This window comes from Argentina silus (genome assembly GCF_951799395.1).
Source record: "Argentina silus genome assembly, chromosome: 20".
Classification (NCBI taxonomy): Eukaryota; Metazoa; Chordata; class Actinopteri; order Argentiniformes; family Argentinidae; genus Argentina; species Argentina silus.
This window is the reverse complement of record NC_139674.1, coordinates 15,461,496-15,480,119: the sequence shown is the minus strand read 5'-3', so window position 1 is coordinate 15,480,119 and position 18,624 is coordinate 15,461,496. Positions and strand designations below refer to the sequence as shown.

The 18,624-nt window shown below is 50.7% G+C and overlaps 3 protein-coding genes across 3 annotated transcripts in view; all 3 read left to right on the top strand.

Annotated features, from left to right (window-relative positions):
• Window positions 1–552: 552 nt before the first annotated feature.
• Window positions 553–12,417, top strand: cUnh12orf56 (chromosome Un C12orf56 homolog; the record flags this gene model as incomplete). The annotated part of the gene is made up of 14 exons (XM_083691924.1): window positions 553–804; window positions 3,756–3,903; window positions 4,191–4,271; window positions 8,492–8,706; window positions 9,185–9,270; window positions 9,393–9,537; window positions 9,784–9,881; window positions 10,572–10,661; window positions 10,843–10,911; window positions 10,960–11,032; window positions 11,161–11,235; window positions 11,569–11,646; window positions 11,813–11,991; window positions 12,303–12,417. The coding sequence occupies 14 exons, from the start codon at window positions 553–555 to the stop codon at window positions 12,415–12,417; spliced, it is 1,704 nt and encodes a 567-aa protein (XP_083548050.1).
• A 1,730-nt stretch (window positions 12,418–14,147) lies between these two features.
• ssbp1 (single-stranded DNA binding protein 1) lies at window positions 14,148–18,085 on the top strand. The gene is made up of 7 exons (XM_083692571.1): window positions 14,148–14,207; window positions 14,608–14,668; window positions 14,897–14,954; window positions 15,577–15,717; window positions 15,850–15,940; window positions 16,511–16,599; window positions 16,835–18,085. The coding sequence occupies exons 2-7, from the start codon at window positions 14,645–14,647 to the stop codon at window positions 16,876–16,878; spliced, it is 447 nt and encodes a 148-aa protein (XP_083548697.1). The 5' UTR covers window positions 14,148–14,207; window positions 14,608–14,644; the 3' UTR covers window positions 16,879–18,085.
• A 269-nt stretch (window positions 18,086–18,354) lies between these two features.
• Window positions 18,355–18,624, top strand: part of creb3l2 (cAMP responsive element binding protein 3-like 2) — a gene marked incomplete at its 3' end in the record, with an annotated part of 16,935 nt that continues 16,665 nt past the window's right edge. Inside the window, 1 exon segment of the mRNA XM_083691811.1 lies at window positions 18,355–18,624. This exon segment is cut by the window's right edge and continues 158 nt beyond it.

Genomic DNA, 18,624 nt, shown 5'->3' with positions numbered 1-18,624 from the left:
TATGAAGGGTTAGGGTTAGGGTTAGCCTAACTGGTTTAACTGAATTAACTGAATGTTTGTTCTTGGAATGCGACTATGTATTGTAGGGCTGATCCGTTAGGTATATTACTAACGGTCACATTGATGTCATGGAAGACGTGAGCAAATAATACCTTCCGTACGCTGCACCTGGAGGTTTGATCTGAATAGTTTGATCTAATTGGATCTAATTGGTCTACCTGATCGGTAACACCAAAGGACAGCAACAGAATTAGAGAAAGAACAGGGGTGCAGCTTGTCAACCAATCAGCGGCGAGCTTCATCCCTACCCGCTGAAGCCGAACTCTGGATGGTGAGACGGTCGGTACGCGAGCGCGCTCAGCGCACACTTCCCCTTCTATGAAGCCATGGAAGTAACACCGTTACTTTATCCGTCCGTGAATCTATCGCGACTTTTAAAACCTAACAGCCAGAAAGTACACAGAAAAGACAAAGTAAAAGAGAGTGCCTCTCGCGACCCCGTCTCTATCTAATGAGAGCGACAGGTGCGCTCGCTCCATGCCCGCCTTTCCCATGGCTCGCGCTGGCGCGGGGAGTGTGCTGTGCAGCCGGAACAGTAAACTGGACTCGTTCCTCAAGCGGAACACGGACCGGGGAGTATACGAGCGGATCCGCGCCTACGAGCCGTGCGTGGTGATCTCGGAGACCGTCAACAAGGTGTTCATGCATGTGGTCCTCAGCGATGACTGCGTCTACCTAGCCGAGTACCCGCCTCGCACCCTCACCGAGGCCGTCTCCTTCGGCGACATCAGGGACATCGAGCTGGTAAGGACCGGGGCTGGGGCTGGGGCTGGGGGTTGGAGCCTATAGGTAGTTATTGTTATTGAAACATTGTAGGCGAAGTGTAACACAGTCCTGGAAGTGGCAGCGGTCTACAGTGAATGTCAGGAGCCCGATAGAGGGTCACTTATGGTGTTAGGCTGCATTGTGTGTGATGTGGTTTTGCAGTAAACTAATGAAATCATCCTGAAGTCCTGAAGTCATGACATCATCCGATGATATCCACCATCCATAGCAAGTATCGCCTACACGCATTAAAGGGGCAATCTGAGATGGGTACATACATTTTGGGACTTTGAGGACTTTTGACATTGTGATTGAATATCACGTATAAATGCCTCATCAGCTTAGTTAAACTGTCATGCACCATGAGAGCCCAAAATATAAGTTTGTTTTTACCAAACAAACACTGTATAGCTTCAAAACATGGTTAACATTGTGATGTCACGGTCGGTCAGTCATAGCTCTGTCTATCAAATTGAGAGTGGTTACATTTCTTATACCCCGTCCCTTAGCTGTCCACCCCTCAAAAAGCGTGTTGTTGTTGTTTGAATCCCAGATTGCCCCTTTAAAAGCAGAATATATTTCCAATCCATCTCACCCGTGTCCATCCGCCGTGCTCTGCCAGCTCTGTCTGTCTGTCTAAAAATAGAGGCAGGATGCTGTGCTCTGATGATCCTGGCTGTTAAGACCAATTAAACTACTTATGGTAGGCTGCCTCTCTCTCTCTGTCTCTCTCTCTCTCTCTCTCTCTCTCTCCCCCTCTCTCTGCCTCCCTCTCTCTCTCTCTCCCTCTCTCTGCCTCCCTCTCTCTCTCTTTGCCTCCCTCTCTCTCTCTCTCTCTCTCTCTCTCTGCCTCCCTCTCTCTCTCTTTGCCTCCCTCTCTCTCTCTCTCTCTCTCTCTCTCTGCCTCCCTCTCTCTCTCTTTGCCTCCCTCTCTCTCTCTCTCTCTCTCTCTGCCTCCCTCTCTCTCTCTTTGCCTCCCTCTCTCTCTCTCTCTCTCTCTCTCTCTCTGCCTCTCTCTCTATTGACTTTACCCAGTCTAAAGCCTGCCAGGGTCAGGAAGTGTGTACTGAAATCTGGAGCAGCAGCTCTGAGATCTCTCCTTCACTCTCCACTCCTTCACTTCTTCTTCTACTCTGACCTCCGCTGTCAGATGGGATCTCTGCTTGCAACATGCAGCGCATGAATCGTACCAGAACACAGGTTTCGAGCCTGGGTCTCCAACATGGAAGCCCCAAGCATCTACCTTTAGGCCAAGAGGACATCCTCAAGGGCCGACGGTTTCTCTCAGACAGATCCCAACAAGGAAACGTGTTTCCAAAATCATGCTGCACGAAATCACGCTACACGAAATCACACTATCCAAAATCACGCTACACGAAATCACGCTACACAAAATCACACTATCCAAAATCACGCTACACGAAATCACACTACACAAATTCACACTACCCAAAATCACACTACACAAAATCACACTACACAAAATCACGCTACACGAAACACACACACGTTTGATACCATTCCTCATTCCGTTCCACGCATTACAAGGAGCCCTGTGCGACGAGCCCCGTGCGACGAGCCCCGTGCGACGAGCCCCGTGCGACGAGCCCCGTGCGACGAGCCCCGTGCGTAGTCTGGTAGGACCAGGATGTAGTCTGGTAGGACCAGGATGTAGTCTGGTAGGACCAGGATGTAGTCTGGTAGGACCAGGATGTAGTCTGGTAGGACCAGGATGTAGTCTGGTAGGACCAGGATGTAGCCTGGTAGGACCAGGATGTAGAGCGGGCCAGCAGCAGAGCCTCAGTAATGAGACCAGGCTGTAGAGCGGGCCAGCAGCAGAGCCTCAGTAATGAGACCAGGATGTAGAGCGGGCCAGCAGCAGAGCCTCAGTAATGAGACCAGGATGTAGAGCGGGCCAGCAGCAGAGCCTCAGTAATGAGACCAGGATGTAGAGCGGGCCAGCAGCAGAGCCTCAGTAATGAGACCAGGATGTAGAGCGGGCCAGCAGCAGAGCCTCAGTAATGAGACCAGGATGTAGAGCGGGCCAGCAGCAGAGCCTCAGTAATGAGACCAGGATGTAGAGCTGGCCAGCAGCAGAGCCTCAGTAATGAGACCAGGATGTAGAGCTGGCCAGCAGCAGAGCCTCAGTAATGAGACCAGGATGTAGAGCGGGCCAGCAGCAGAGCCTCAGTAATGAGACCAGGCTGTTTCCTGTGACTCAGCCAGGAGCAACAGACCAGACACTCAGGAAGGAAGGACGCCCCTGCATCTGGAGCAGCTGTCCCTGTCCCTGTCCCCAGTCCCCTCCCCAGGCCATGTCCCTGTCCCCAGGCCATGTCCCTGTCCCCAGTCCCCTCCCCAGGCCATGTCCCTGTCCCCAGTCCCCTCCCCAGGCCATGTCCCTGTCCCCAGGCCATGTCCCTGTCCCCAGTCCCCTCCCCAGGCCATGTCCCTGTCCCCAGTCCCCTCCCCAGGCCATGTCCCTGTCCCCAGGCCCCTCCCCAGGCCATGTCCCTGTCCCCAGTCCCCTGTCCAGGCCATGGCCCTGTTCCTGTCCCCTGTCCTCTGTCCCCTCCCCAGGCCATGTCCCAGTCCCCAGGCTATGTCCCCAGTCCCCTGTCCCCAGTCCCCAGGCTATGTCCCTGTCCCCTGTCCCCAGGCTATGTCCCTGTCCCCAGGCCCTGTCCCTGTCCCCTGTCCCCAGGCCCTGTCCCCTGTTCCCAGACGCTTCACCTCTCACACCACATCAGAGGAATCTCCTTTGATGACCCTTCATGAACTCAGAGTCTGAGGAAGCCTCTGTCTGTCTGCCTGCCTGTCTGACCATACCTTTCTCTGCCGGTTTTGATTTGAGTGTTCGAAGTTGTCCTGGGTACTCGATCGTTCTGATTGATTATTGATCATCTCCTGTGACTGTTTCTGCTCCCCAGGTCAATGATATCCCAGACTTCCTGAGTGGGCGGGACCGAGAGCGCTCTCAGCACATACGAGTTGTCTACGCCGCTCCAAAGCATTCTGGGAAGAGAGATGGGTGGCTCAAAGAACACCTCCTCTCCCCCATGCCCCCCTCCCTGGAGGGTAAAGAACACCTCCTCTCCCCCATACCCCCTCCCCCGTGTGTGTGTGTGTGTGTGTGTGTGTGTGTGTGTGTGTGTGTGTGTGTGTGTGTGTGTGTGTGTGTGTGTGTGTGTGTGTGCGCCAGCGTTGTACACTGTGACGGGTTTATCACCTCTGTGGCCGCCAGAGTGTCATAACCCCCTGTAATCCTGCATCGCTGTCCGGCTTCCCTGTCCCGTCACCGCCTTGACTCTCCTAAGCCCACGGACATCTGTTTGTCAACACAGCACTCGTTCCCCTGTCCCCAGCCCTGCCCTCCCCTGCCCTCTGTCCAGCCCAGGGCTTACCTGTGTCGGGGTCAGGGCCAGGGTACGAGGTTATGGAGCTGTGTGGGTGTGTTAGGCTCAGGCCTGAACGCTGCTTAGAGGGCCAGAGATTCCCGGACTGGGGAAGACACACTGTACCAGTCAAAAGTTTGGACGCACCTTCTCATTCAATGGTTTTCTTGATTCTTTTCTACATTGTAGATTAATATTGAAGACGTCAAAACTATGAAGGAACACCTGTGGAATTATGTAGTAAACAAAAAAGTGTTAAACAAACCAGAATATGTTTTATATTTTAGATTCTTCAAAGTAGCCACCTTTTGCTTTGATGACAGCTTTGCACACTCTTGGCAAGGTGTGTCCAAACTTTTGACTGGTACTGTTCACGCACGCACGCACACACGCACATACACAGACATACACACACACTCTTCTCATTCTCTGCCTCCCTCTCTCTTTCTCTGCCTCCCTCTCTCTTTCTCTGACTCCCTCCTCTCTTTCTCTGACTCCCTCCTCTCTTTCTCTGACTCTCTCTCTCTTTCTTTCCACTCTACAAATGTCTACAAGTTAAATATACATCACATACATCACTGTTAGAGCCTCCAATTACACAGTGGTGCCTTCAACTCTCTCTCTCTGTCTCTCTCTCTCTCTGTCTCTCTCTCTCTTTCTCTATGTCTCTTGTCTCTCTCTCTCTCTCTCTCTATCCAGGGGTCAGTGGTGCTGTGATGTCCACCCACTCGGCCCCTCCAGAGACAGACAGCTGGAGGCTCTCTCCTGTTACACTGAGGTGAGCACCCCCCTGCTGTGTGTCAATCACAGAGGCTATCCATGTTCTAGTGATCTACTACCCCGGCCCTTACAGACCCATTCAGACCTGTTGTACTGTAAAAGGCCCATTCAGTCCCTCTCAGCCCTCCAAAGGCCCATTCAGAGGCCCTTATCTCTGTCTTTCAGGCTGGGCCTGGGCCTGGGGATGGGGCTGGGGCTGGGGATGGTGGATGATGGGGCTGGTGGATGGGGCTGGGGCTGGTGGATGGGGATGGGGATGGGGATGGGGATGGGGCTGGGGCTGGGGATGGTGGATGATGGGGCTGGGGCTGGTGGATGGGGCTGGTGGATGGGGATGGGGATGGGGCTGGTGGCTGGTGGCTGGAGCTGGAGCTGGAGAGCCTGGTTGATAGTCTGGTTGACAGTCTTGTATTATAAATAGTCTGGTATTATAGATAGACTGCTTGATAGTCTGGTATTATAGATAGCCTGCTTGATAGTCTGGTATTATAGATAGCCTGCTTGATAGTCTGGTATTATAGATAGCCTGCTTGATAGTCTGGTATTATAGATAGCCTGCTTGATAGTCTGGTATTATAGATAGCCTGCTTGATAGTCTGGTATTATAGATAGCCTGGTTGAGATAATCTGTTCTTCCCTATAGCTCTAACCAGATAGGTGGACGCCTGGTGTGTTTGAGGAGACAGGCAGGCAGGGAGGTGTTGTGGTGTGTTTGAGCAGCCAGGCAGGCAGGGAGGTGTTGTGGTGTGTTTGAGGAGACAGGCAGGGAGGTGTTGTGGTGTGTTTGAGGAGACAGGCAGGCAGGGAGGTGTTGTGGTGTGTTTGAGGAGACAGGCAGGCAGGGAGGTGTTGTGGTGTGTTTGAGGAGACAGGCAGGCAGGGAGGTGTTGTGGTGTGTTTGAGGAGACAGGCAGGCAGGGAGGTGTTGTGGTGTGTTTGAGGAGACAGGCAGGGAGGGAGGTGTTGTGGTGTGTTTGAGGAGACAGGCAGGGAGGGAGGTGTTGTGGTGTGTTTGAGGAGACAGGCAGGCAGGGAGGTGTTGTGGTGTGTTTGAGCAGCCAGGCAGGGAGGGAGGTGTTGTGATACAGTATATATTCAACTCGGCAACAGCGTCCTCGCCAAGCTCCTACGTGGCATTCGTCAACCGGGCGTGGTGTGTGTGTGGCGTTCTCCCATCGCCGGCTGGATGGCAGCCGTTCGCTTTACAGCGCCAGGGTTTGCGTGTGAGGCGGCGGTTGCTTAGGAACGGAAGTGATTACTTTGTTTTAGATTGTAACGCAAACAGCGTCTATCTGTCTGTTGTCTTAGGATGGTGACGGGGAGAGGTTTAGGGCTGTATACATCTATCTCTTTCTCTCTCTCTCTCGTTCTCTGATTCTTGTTTTCTCGTTCTCTCTCTCCCTCTCTTCCTCTGTGGTATTCCACCCGAAGGACAATGATTCTTTTCTGTGCAGCTGTTTTACTGGGAGGGGTGTGTCTCTGTCAGGTCTGTCTCCCTGACTCCCTCAGGAGGGGAATGTAGGGGGCTGAACTCTGGGAGGAGAGGAGGACTGGGCTCTGGGAGAGGAGGAGGAGAGAGGAGGAGAGGAGGACTGGGCTCTGGGCTCTGGGAGAGGAGGAGAAGAGAGGAAAGGAGAGGAGGGCTTGGGCCTTGGCTTTGGGAGAGGGAGAAGATAGATAGGACAGAAGGAGAGGAGGATAGGAGGACAAGAGGAAACCAAAGTGGACTATCTACTGTATCTAGCTTTGTGTCCGGCTAATACTATAGTCTGTAGTCTGAAGTGTGTGTGTGTGTGTGTGTGTGTGTGTGTGTGCGCGTTTTGATACCCTTCCTTATTCCATTCATTACAATGAGCCTGTCCTCTGATTTCTACCCCCAGCAGCCTCCCCTGCTGCTCAGGTAGCTTAGCAGGCTTAGGTGGCTCATGACTGTTTAATGTGTTCCGGAAGAGAGAGAAGAGAGTTTCAGCTCATGTTCTCAACTGCTGAATATAGGTCAGATAAGTGCACAGGTCAGAAAACACACACACACACACACACACACACACACACAATATGTAATCCTTCAGCAAGCACAGATTTACTTGCTCCTTAACATCATTTAATAACTCTCGTGTGTGTGTGTGTGTGTGTGTGTGTGTGTGTGTGTGTGTGTGTGTGTGTGTGTAGAGATGTAGAGCCTAAGTGCTTAGAAACAGAGGAAGTGGGAGGGGTCTATTGGAGTCATTCGCCTGTTGCTAGGGTACAAAGAAACATCAATGCAATAAAACACCTATTAAAAGGTGCTCTTTGTCTGTCTGCGCGTTTGCGTGTGTGTGTGTGTGTGTGTGTGTGTGTGTGTGTGTGTGTTTGCGTGTGAAATGGTTTCTCATGTGTCTCTGGTAAACAGGTTGATGCATAAACGCTGTTCTGTGTGTCTGGGGTAGCTCTCTCTTGGGGGGTCATTAACACACACATACATACATACATACATACATACATACACACACACACACACACACACACAGACAGACACACGTACATGTAGGTGGACTATGTTAGTGGTACACACAAGTCAACTGTATATTCTTGCCTTTAGAGTTACAGTTTGATTATCTAAACGGTTGTTTCCACTAAGGCTCATGACAGATCTGCTCCCTATGGAAAGATCCACTCCTTTTCCTCTCCTCCTCTCCTCCCTCTCTCCCTCTCCTCCTCCCTCTCAGTGGGGATTTAGAGGGAAGAGAGGGGAGGGATGAGAGAGAGGAAGGAGGTGGATAAGCGAATGGCAGAGAGAGAGAGAGAGAGAGAGAGAGAGCGGGGGGAGACAGAGAAATAGAGGGAGGGAGAGAGAGGGAGGGAGAGAGAGGGAGGAGACGGAGAAAGAGAGGGAGGGAGAGCGAGGGAGGGGAAGGAGGATGATGAGTGGAGATCTCCAGAGACAGTGACCTAGTACCTGGTTCCAGCCCCAGGATTAGAGCTGTCTGTGCCAGGGAACATCCTCCCTCCTCCCTCCCCCCCCTCCTCCCTCCCCCTGCCCCTACCGTCTCACACTGCCCCCCGGTGGCCAGACAGGGAACTACGTCCACCTGGCTACAGGTCACCACGACCCCCAACCATGTCAAGCGCTCAGAGTTTAAGACATTATTAGAAAAAGCACTCATGACTGCAAATCACCTCCATTATTCTATGAATGGATTCAAGATGGTGAGGAAAGGGGAGACATAGATTGCATTTCGATAATCCGTGATGGGATATGTGTTCAAATGCTGTAATTATTATTGTGTTTTATTGGGATGCGATTTAGAAACATCTAAAAAAACCTTTTCTCCTCAGGGGCGGCGAGGAGGGGAGGGATGGGGTCAGGAAGCTGAGGACCACCCGCTCAGCCTCCTGCCCGGACACGAGACTGGCCCTGCCTCAACCTCTCCCCCTCCTCCCCCCCTCCCCGGTCCTCTCCGAACACACGCCCCTCTCCCCCGTCTCCCCCCTCCTCCTCCGCCTCCCCACAGGCCACCGTCTCTCCGAGGCGGGGCAGGTTCCCAGGCGCAGGAGGTCGGTGTTCGCCCGCCTGCTGAAGCGAGGGGGAGGCGGAGAGAGGGATGGAGGGGAGGGAGAGAGGGATGGGGGGGAGGGAGAGAGGGAGGCGGAGCTGCATCTCTACGCTGTGTCTCCCACCTCTCGGATCTACCTGCACCTGCAGAGCTCCTGGAACAGCTTTATCATAGTGAGACGCTCTCTGTCTGTCTGTCTCTCTCTCTCTGTGTCTCTGTCTGTCTGTCTCTCTCGATCTGTCTGTCTGTCTGTCTGTCTGTGTCTCTGTCTGTCTGTCTCTCTCTCTCTGTGTGTCTGTCTGTCTCTCTCTGTCTGTGTCTCTGTCTGTCTGTCTCTGTCTGTCTGTGTCTCTGTCTGTCTGTCTCTCTCTCTCTCTCTCTGTGTCTCTGTCTGTCTGTCTGTCTGTCTGTCTGTCTCTCTCTCTCTGTCTGTCTGTGTCTCTGTCTGTCTGTGTCTCTGTCTGTCTCTCTCTCTCTCTCTCTCTCTCTCTCTCTCTTTGTCTGTCTCTCTGTCTGTCTCGCTCTCTGTCTCTCTCTCACTCAGGCCTGTGTGTATATATATATATATATATATATATATATATATATATACACGTTTACCTGCCTGTTTCTTCAGTTTGTGTTTCTAAGTGTGTGTGTGTGTGTCTCCAGAGGACCACCCTGTTGTTGGACCCCCTCTACAGAAGGAGGTGCAGTGTGGTGTCCAGCGCCTCGCCACAGAAACAACCCACCATCAGGTACCCTCCCCCCCCCCCACACACACACACACACATGCACACACACGCACGCATGTTAACTGATATTTGTAGCCATTGTGCAACGTGTGTGTGTGTGTGTGTGTGTGTGTGTGTGTGTGTAGCTGGGAGCGTACGGCCCACCTGTTCCGTCAGCTGAGTGGTGAGCTGCTCCTGGAGGGCATCAGTCTGGAGAGTCTGTACCTGCTGCTGCAGGAGCTGCGTACCGCTGCCCACCGCAACGCCACCCTCAGGAAGCTCTTCTGGAGGGTGAGGGAGCTGTGCGTGCGTGTGTGTGTGTGCGTGCGTGTGTGTGAGTGAGTGAGTACTGTATGTGTTTGTTGGCTTATTTGTAGGAGTGTGTGTGTGCCAGTGTTATGCTTGCCTAGGTGTGTGAGTGTATGTACTATGGGTTTGCGCTCAGGTTTCTCCTCCTATGCCTAAGTCGTGTGTGTGTGTGTGTGTGTGTGTGTGTCTCTCTCTCTCTCTCTCTCTCTCTCTGTGTGTGTGTCTCAGTCCAGTGACATGTTCCCGTTCCTGGTGCGGACACTAGAAGACTCCCTACAGAGCTGTCAGAGGCCTGAGCCTAAAGGACACACAGCTGACCAGCTACTGTGAGTGACATGCCTAAGTCTCGCTTGTGTGTGTGTGTGTGTGTGTGTGTGTGTGTGTGTGTGTGTGTGTGTGATTTTGTGTACCTGTGTGTGTGCGTTCTGCTCTCGCCCCTGGAGACTAGGGGTTACTAGAGACCCACTAATCCACCTTATGGAGGTTATACAGGGAACCCTGGGGAGTCTTGGAGGTTATACAGGGAACCCTGGGGAGTCTTGGAGGTTATACAGGGAACCCTGGGGAGTCTTGGAGGTTATACAGGGAACCCTGGGAGTCTTGGAGGTTATACAGGGAACCCTGGGGAGTCTTGGAGGTTATACAGGGAACCCTGGGAGTCTTGGAGGTTATACAGGGAACCCTGGGAGTCTTGGAGGTTATACAGGGAACCCTGGGGAGTCTTGGAGGTTATACAGGGAACCCTGGGAGTCTTGGAGGTTATACAGGGAACCCTGGGGAGTCTTGGAGATGTAAGCTGCCTTGTTGACACCGATTATGTTGTTAGTATAAGTAAGGAGGAGGATCTCGGTGTTATCACACACGCTCAAGGGGTGCTCTCTTTCTCTCTCTCTCTCTTTCTCTCTTTCTCTCTCCCTCTCTCTTTCTCTCTTTCTCTCTCCCTGTCTCTCTCTCCCTCTCTCCCTCTCTCTCCCCCCCCTCTCCCTCTCTCTCTCCCCCTCTCTCTCTCTCTCCAGGCTGTGCACCTTGATCGCCCAGACCTTGGCTCTGATGTTCAGAGAGACAGAGATTGAGCCGGCACGCCTCAACATGCTAACAGCTAAACAGTGGGTCATCTATCTATCTCTCTCTCTATCTATCTATCTCTCTATCTGTCTATCTATCTCTATCTCTCTATCTATCTATCCATCCACCCACCTCCTGTGTTGTATACTGCAGTCATGTCCATTGGCTGACCCAGTGACCTGGCTTGAACAGGAGCGTGTGTTTGACCCTCCCTGCCTACAGGGGTGCTCTAACAGCCAGTCTGCTACTGGCACTGGTGTGTGATCCAGAGGCCCAGCCCCAGACCCAGACCCAGCCCCAGACCCAGCCCCAGACCCAGGGGTCCGTCTGGTCCGTCAGCTCCCCAGGTCCGGGGCAGGGGTCCGTCTGCAGCTCCCCAGGTCCGGGGCAGGGGTCCCCCCCTCACACAGAGGTCAGTGTGGCCTGGTTGTAGACTTGTGATGTCATGTCACTGTGTGTGTGTGTGTGTGTGGTGTGATACTGTTGATGGTAATATCACTGTTATGTTCTCTCCCCCCCCCCCCCCTCCCCCTCTCTCAGCTGCAGGGCTTGCTGGCAGAGTACCAGGATGCAGCGTGCTCTCTCCTGTTTGAGCTGGTGGTGTTGTGTCAGGAGGTGAGCGCTGGTATAAACTAGGACCCCTGACCCCTCCCACTCACAGCCAAAGAATGACGTCGTACACAACAGAGCTGATGATAAACATGTGTCAAATAACCTCGTTGATATAAACACACACTGTTTGTATCACTCATACTCATAGTTCACATCAACACTACCATTTATAGAATCACCCGTAGAATCTGTTTACACACACACTCACACACACACACACACACACACACACACACACCCCATTCCATCCGGTGGTTTTCTGGCGTAGTATAATGAGGACTCCTGTGTGTGTTTTAGTTGGAATGCTGTAAACATGGTGTGACTGTGTGTCTGCAGGCCTGCCGGACTCCCTCTCTGGAGCACTTCCTGACTGTCGGCTGGGTCCTGAAGGTTCTGCAGCCCCACCCTTACTTGGTATGTGCACATGAATTGAATAGTATATGACACATTATGTGTCTTTTATAACAGAGGTCTGTTTGTGTAACTCCAACTTTGACCCCTTTTTCCAACTGAGCCTCCGGTTCCCCCAAAACATCCTTACGTCACGCTCCCTCGTCTGTGTGTGTGTGCCCGTCCACAGCTGTCCTTCGTGGGGTACCAGACCCGGCAGGTGGTCCTGGTTCTCTCTGGGCCCCAGGCGCCCCTGAGCCCGGCCCAGGCTGCTCTCCTGTACCAGCGCTGCAGGGTGCTGCTGGCCTGCCTCCAGTACAGCTCCCCTCTGGGTCAGCACCTCCGGACAGAGTTCAGAGAGGAGTTCAGGTGAGACACAGACACAAATACTTGTCACGGCTCCACCTGGACACTATGCGGTGGCAGTGACCGCTCCATGAACTTACAGGCACACACGTGCTTCTTATTATTTAATTAGGACCTGCCTGTTTAAGTTGTACCCCCCACTGGTAAGGATATACTTTTAAGCAGGCTGGCTATTTGAACAGAGCAATATTCCCAAGCTCTTTAACCGCTGGTACCTGTTGAGGCCTCTAGATGGCAGTGTTCAGCTTTATCTGCGTTCCTGTGCTGTCTGTGTCACCGTCTGCGTCAGCGGTGCTGCTCTCCCACCCCTGCAGGTATTACGTGAGCCTGTCCTGTGTGGAGGAGAAGCTGCCGCCCCGCTACCCCATCAGCCAGCCCACCCAACGCCTCGTCTCTCAGCTGCTGGGGCTAATCCTACAGGGACCCTGACACGCACGCACGCACGCACACACACACACACACACACCCATGCACGCACACCCATGCACACACACACACACACACACACACACGCATGCATGCACGTACACGGGTACACACACGCGTACACACACACACACACACAGAACTGTATGTATAGGCCTATATACCAGTATGTACAGTATGCAATTAGCATCTCAAACACTGACAGGGGTGGGAATAGCACAGAGCTCTGGAACACTGTGCCTTGGTCTGTGTGTCTGTCTGCTGGACCATAGAAGCGTCCCTGTGTGTGTGTGTGTGTGTGTGTAGGGGAGGGGAGGGGGGAGGGGGGGGGGGCATATGAATGGGTAGATGCTAAATGGGATCCTTAGGGTGGGCCATCTCTGACGTCACCCCATTGGAGATGAGATTGAGATTTGAAATAGTTAGGGTTAGGTAAGGGTTACGGTTCAGCTTATGCTTAAGGTCAGGGTCAGGGTTAGGGTTAGGGTTAGGTAAGAGTTATGGTTAAGGTAAGGGTCATCCCAAGGATCCCATTTAGCATCTACCCATATGAATGCTATTCATTCTCTATGTTTGTGTCTTATTTATTCTGTAGAGGAGGAAGGAACGAGGCGGCCCTCCCTCCCTCCCTCCCCTCCCCCGCACACGGCCTGGTTCTCAGGAATGTGATAGTCGGCATTCAGAATGGCCAGAAGGGCTTATATAGCACTTACTCTACACCAGGGGAGGCTGGTGGAGGTAGAAATCGGAGGATGGGCTCATTGTAATGCATGGAATGGAATGATGAGTGGAATCAAACACACGTGTTTGATGGTATTCCTCATTCCATTCCGTTCCATGCGTTACAACGAGCCTGTCCTCCGATTTCTACCTCCACTGCTCCTTATGAATATGAATCTTAGCAAGTTTCTGCACATCTCACTTTAATAGGAACTTCAGAGTGTGTCATATTATGTTCAGCAAACTGTATTCATTGCTGCACCTCATAACTCTAGTGGATCATACACTGCTGAGTGGCAAAGACCCTGTGGGTTTGAACCTGGTCCTCCCATGTGGATGACACAAGCGTCTACCGTTAGGCCAAGAGGACATCCTCAAGGTCTGAGGGCCACACTTGAGTGGACATGTCTCAGACCAGGGCTACATCACCATGAGAGTGTGACTCCAAATCATCTCCGCTACACAAGTGATGAAATCTACCAACCAGTACACAGCGTGATCATTTAGCTAAAAAGCTGTAATTCAGAGATGGATCAATTTATTGAGTTTGGTTTTGTGTTCGTCTGTGTGTGTGTGTGTGTGTCTGTTCTCTCTCTGTGATCTGAGAATTGTAATCATATATTCTAGAACTCTGGAACTCATTGCTCTTTGTGATGGCTGGTAATAAAAATACTGTATAATCTATGCATACCAGATCTGTTTGTGTTTTGGGTGTAGTGAGTACAACTATTAGGAGAGAAAGGTGGAACACATCATTACTTGTATTTATATTATAGTTTAATTTAGAGTTTAATTTATCCTTAATGGCACAATACCAGACAAATAAATGATGAAATGGTTACGATTTTTACTTTTCTATGCATTTGGAAGTGCCACTATTGGGCCGGTGTGTGTTACCTAGATGGTCACGTGTTAGAGTCAGGAGCGATAGAAGTGTTACATCCTCTAGAGGCGGAGAGGGATCTCGTTCTACAAGCGGAACGTTTCATCCGTCGACATTGACGGACCTATTTTAGCGACGGACCGGACACAACGTGAGGTTATTGAAGTCTTCCCAGCAAGTCCTGCATCATGTAAGTTTTAATCAGACTCCTGTTGTGAGGTGTTGCTCGCAATTATTTACACAAAGGGAAAGGAATTGTGCAATATTGTTGGCCCTAATGCCCAGCCGTTATGTGTTAGACGAATTGTAGTTTTGTAGCTGGTAGTTTGGAAGGCGGGAGACCTCTTGTCAACCTCATTGCTATGGAACGGGCATGACTGCGATGCGACACCGATGGAAAGATGACCAGGAAATGTTACATTGTATCTGCAAGGTCCGCGATGCATTATGATGTGTATGGATAGACAATGTAACAGACATTTGCAGCCAGTGTATTTCATAGGAGGTATTTTGTCAGGTTGAACTGAACAACACTGAACCTTTCTATGACTAGCTAGGCCTACACCCTAACTCTTTCTCTCTCTCTCTAGCTTTTTACCTGTCAAATAGTCCGTCCACACTGAGAAGATGTTGAGAAGCGCATCGTCACAGGTGAGGGGATTAGTCGCAACCGACGGGGTTTGAACCCGGGGGGAAGACAGAAGGTCTGTCATTAGGCCAGGAGGACTTCTGTCAGATCCTTTATGACATGTTGGCGTGCTCGTCCTGCTGCTGGACTGTAGGGGGCACTAGGAGGCAGACTCAGCCCCTCTGCAGCTGTGTCCCTCTCTGTCCCTATGGGTCTGACTGTATTAGCTAATCCCTCTGTTTTCTGTCCAGATCTTGAGACAGCTGGTCAGGCACGTGAGCACAGACAGCAGTCTGGTCCTGGAGAGATGTGAGTGAACACACGCACGCACGCACGCACGCACGCACGCACACGGCCTACAACATGTTAAAATATGAAAGAAAAAAAACAGCAAGAACATTCAGTTCTGTGTTCGGTGGTGGGGTGGGCGGGGGAAAAGAAAATGTAAAAGGAAAGATAAATGGTGATGTTAACCTGGCGCTGTGTCCATTGTGCTTTTCACCAATAAAAATATGTTTTAAAAAAAAAAAAAGAACATTCAGTTCTCTGGGCTCTGACCAGAACAGTGTTGCTGTCCTGCCAGAATAAGACTTATTTACAGTTTTGTGTCTCCTCAAGTTATGGTTGAGATTAGAGGAGATACAGACGGTAAAACTTGAGATCTGCTCTGAAAGGGCATCGTGTGTGTGTGTGTGTGTGTGTGTGTGTGTGTGTGTGTGTGTGAGTGTGTGTGTGTGTGTGTGAGAGAGAGTGAGAGAGAGAGAGAGGGTGTGTGAGGGTGTGTGAGGGTGTGTGAGTGTGTGTGTGAGTGTGAGTGTGTGTGAGAGAGTGTATGTATGTGTGTGAGCGAGTGTGTGTGTGTGTGTGAGTGAGAGGGTGCCACCAACTGGTTGCTAACGTGTGTGCGCTCCTCTTTGTCTTCCCCTGGCAGCGATAAACAAAGTGCAGCTGTTGGGCCGCGTGGGGCAGGACCCCGTCATGAGACAGGTGGAGGGGCGCAACCCCGTCACCATCTTCTCCATGGCGACCAACGAGATGTGGCGTTCCGGGGAGGGAGAGATGACCCCCACAGGCAAGAACTCCCGACATCCCATAATAACTGATCGTGTGTGTGTGTGTGTGTGAGAGCGTGTGTGTGTGTGAGAGCGTGTGCATGAGAGAGATAGAAACAGTGTAAGATGTGTTGTGACTGTGTGACCTGCAGGGGGAGATGTCAGTCAGAAGACAACATGGCACCGTGTTTCTGTGTTCAAGCCCGGCCTCAGAGATGTGGCCTACCAGTACGTGAAGAAAGGGTACGGGCCATCACTGCCAACTGTTGAATCATCTGTGTACCAAACGACCTCTGCTGACGAACACGATCTGCTCTAACAGTGTGTCATACAAACATGTTTGTAGTCAGGTCAGGAGATAACAAGCCTGATGCTCTTGTTAAAATCTGCAGTATGATATTTTTAAATGTTCCCTGACGTGGAAACAACATGGCTTAGTGGTGACATTCCCAGCTGCAGCACACGTACTCTTCCCCTGAAGTCCTGGGTTCGACTCCCAGCTTCGCCCTTTCCGACACACACACACACACACACACACTACACTGCACCCCTCCTATGATTCATCCTGTCTATATAAAATAGTGTGACTCTGCTCCATTTAACTCACCAACTGCCAAAGAATTCCAGAACTCTCACCACCAAGAGTGTTCCAAGTGTTTTATGTGGTATCTACCTTACAATTAAACCCAATTAAAATACTTTGATTGGCTCCAAAATGAAGCATCATAATTAATGTATTTTTGGTGAATAAAGTCACCCTTGGCACTGAAGGAGTTAAAGAAATGAAACCAAGTGTTCCTTGTCCTGCTCCAGGTCCAGAGTTCTGGTGGAAGGGAAGCTGGATTATGGAGAGTATGTTGACAAGAACAACGTCAGACGCCAGGCCACCACCATCATTGCAGGTGACAGGACGCACACACACACACACACACATATATATATATATATATATATATATATATATATATATATATATATATATACACATATACATACAGGTACACAAACACATGTGCATGCACTCACACACACACAATAACACCCACCCGCCAGGAAAGCCATTGCTCAAGTAAACATACTGTTTTTCCCCCCACATCCTCAGACAAACATGACATGTTTCTGTCTCCCTCTTCTCAGACAACATTGTGTTCTTGAGCGACAACGTTCGGGAGAGAGTCTGAGGGAGGTCCCTCTCTTCTGCTCGGTAGAAGACGGAAAACACTTTTTTTGTAGAACTACTCTTGTTTTTATATCCTAACTGACTGACTGAAGAGGAGGAGGAGGAGGAGGGGAAGATGAGCTGTGTGTCTGTCTGAGGGGACAGAATACAGCGCGACACGGGACTGCCTACAGAGTGTGTCTGAGTAGTGTGCAGAAACATGTGATTACAAGCGGCCCATCTCTCTCTCACGTCTTTGTGAGGTTCTTCTATCCTGTACGTCTCTGTTATGTATGTTATTCACGGCCATGTTGGATGGAGACTGTGTGGAGTGGTCAGAAATGGAAGTAACAGATGGATGAAGAGAGTCTGAGATGAGAACTGAAGCTCACCAGACTCCTCCAGGGGCCTTTCAATCTGGGGATGACTAACACTGTCCCCAGTGCTCTGTTTGTGGAACACGTTTGTTCTCTCTCTCTCTCTCTCTGTTCTCTCTCTCTCTCTGTTCTCTCTCTCTCTCTGTTCTCTCTCTCTGTTCTCTCTCTCTCTCTCACACCTGTTTTTTTGCAGCATCTCTCTGTTCTATTTCAAAGCCAAGTTGTTTGTGGCTACTTGCAAATAGGATCTCATTTCCATTTCCCAAAACGGTTATCTTCCCCTGAAACCACCAAGACCTGTCATTTCCATCGCTGTGTTCTGTGGGTGTTCTCACCAGCCTGATATAGGCTGGGCTTTGACTGCACGCATGTCTTATTTCCTTGTAATCATCATGTCGAGAATGTTATAATATACTTATTTTTTTCCCAGAAGTTTTGAGTTTCTCCTATGTATTTGAATGTCTCCTGTGTTTGAATCTATTGCAGAGGAGAATATTTCAGAATGTTTGCCAGCTTGATTCTCATGTTGGCTACTGCCACACGGGGGAATTGCAGGGAAAGTGAAGTTATTGCAGGAGAAAGTTTGCCCTCCCAAACTTTTTTCATACTCTTAACTTCATTGGTCACAAGAACACTTCACGGAGGCGGTTTTTAACTTTAAGTATTCTTGTCTTTATTCGATTTGCCACCGCAAGTGCGTACATGTTATTTGATTGGCTTCTTTTGTTGTCAGTCAAAGGCTGTCGGACTTCGATTGGTCTCAAGTACCGTCAATCACAGATGGTCTGGAAATGTGTTTATGTAAGATCCCAATAGAAGGGCTCACGTCATTGGTCCTACGAAAATGCACAGAGGCGGGTGTTAGTCCTTTGGGAACCTGTGGATTCACCCACACGGACATCTGTTTATTAAAACTGTGAAATTCGTTCATGTGCACATGGGTCCAGTGTACCATATTACATTACACGCTACAGATTTATGGATCTCATTTATGCGGAATCTATCGCAGCCTTCGCAATAATGTGTGTAGTGTTCTTCTGTCCGAATGATTAAAGGTCCCTCCTCCCGCCTCTCTCTCCCCGCCCCCAAATTCCTCACTGTCTCGTCGTGGTAAAACCGAATCAGGAAAAGAAGACGCGAAAAGTCAATTGAACTCTGCGCCAAGGAAATAACCAAGGGGTCTATACCATCACTTCACTTACACTGTCATTTGGAGGAAATCACTCTCTGTTAGTTGACACGACCATTCGTCTTACAGCGTCAGAGCAAAACCAGCTGCGCCACTTTTTCCACTGTGCAACTTCGAGTGAACGCAGAGGAAAGTAACATTATACGGCACAGTGTGAAGGTGTTTATTTACCGCTTTCCTCCGCATCGAAGTAACGACCGGG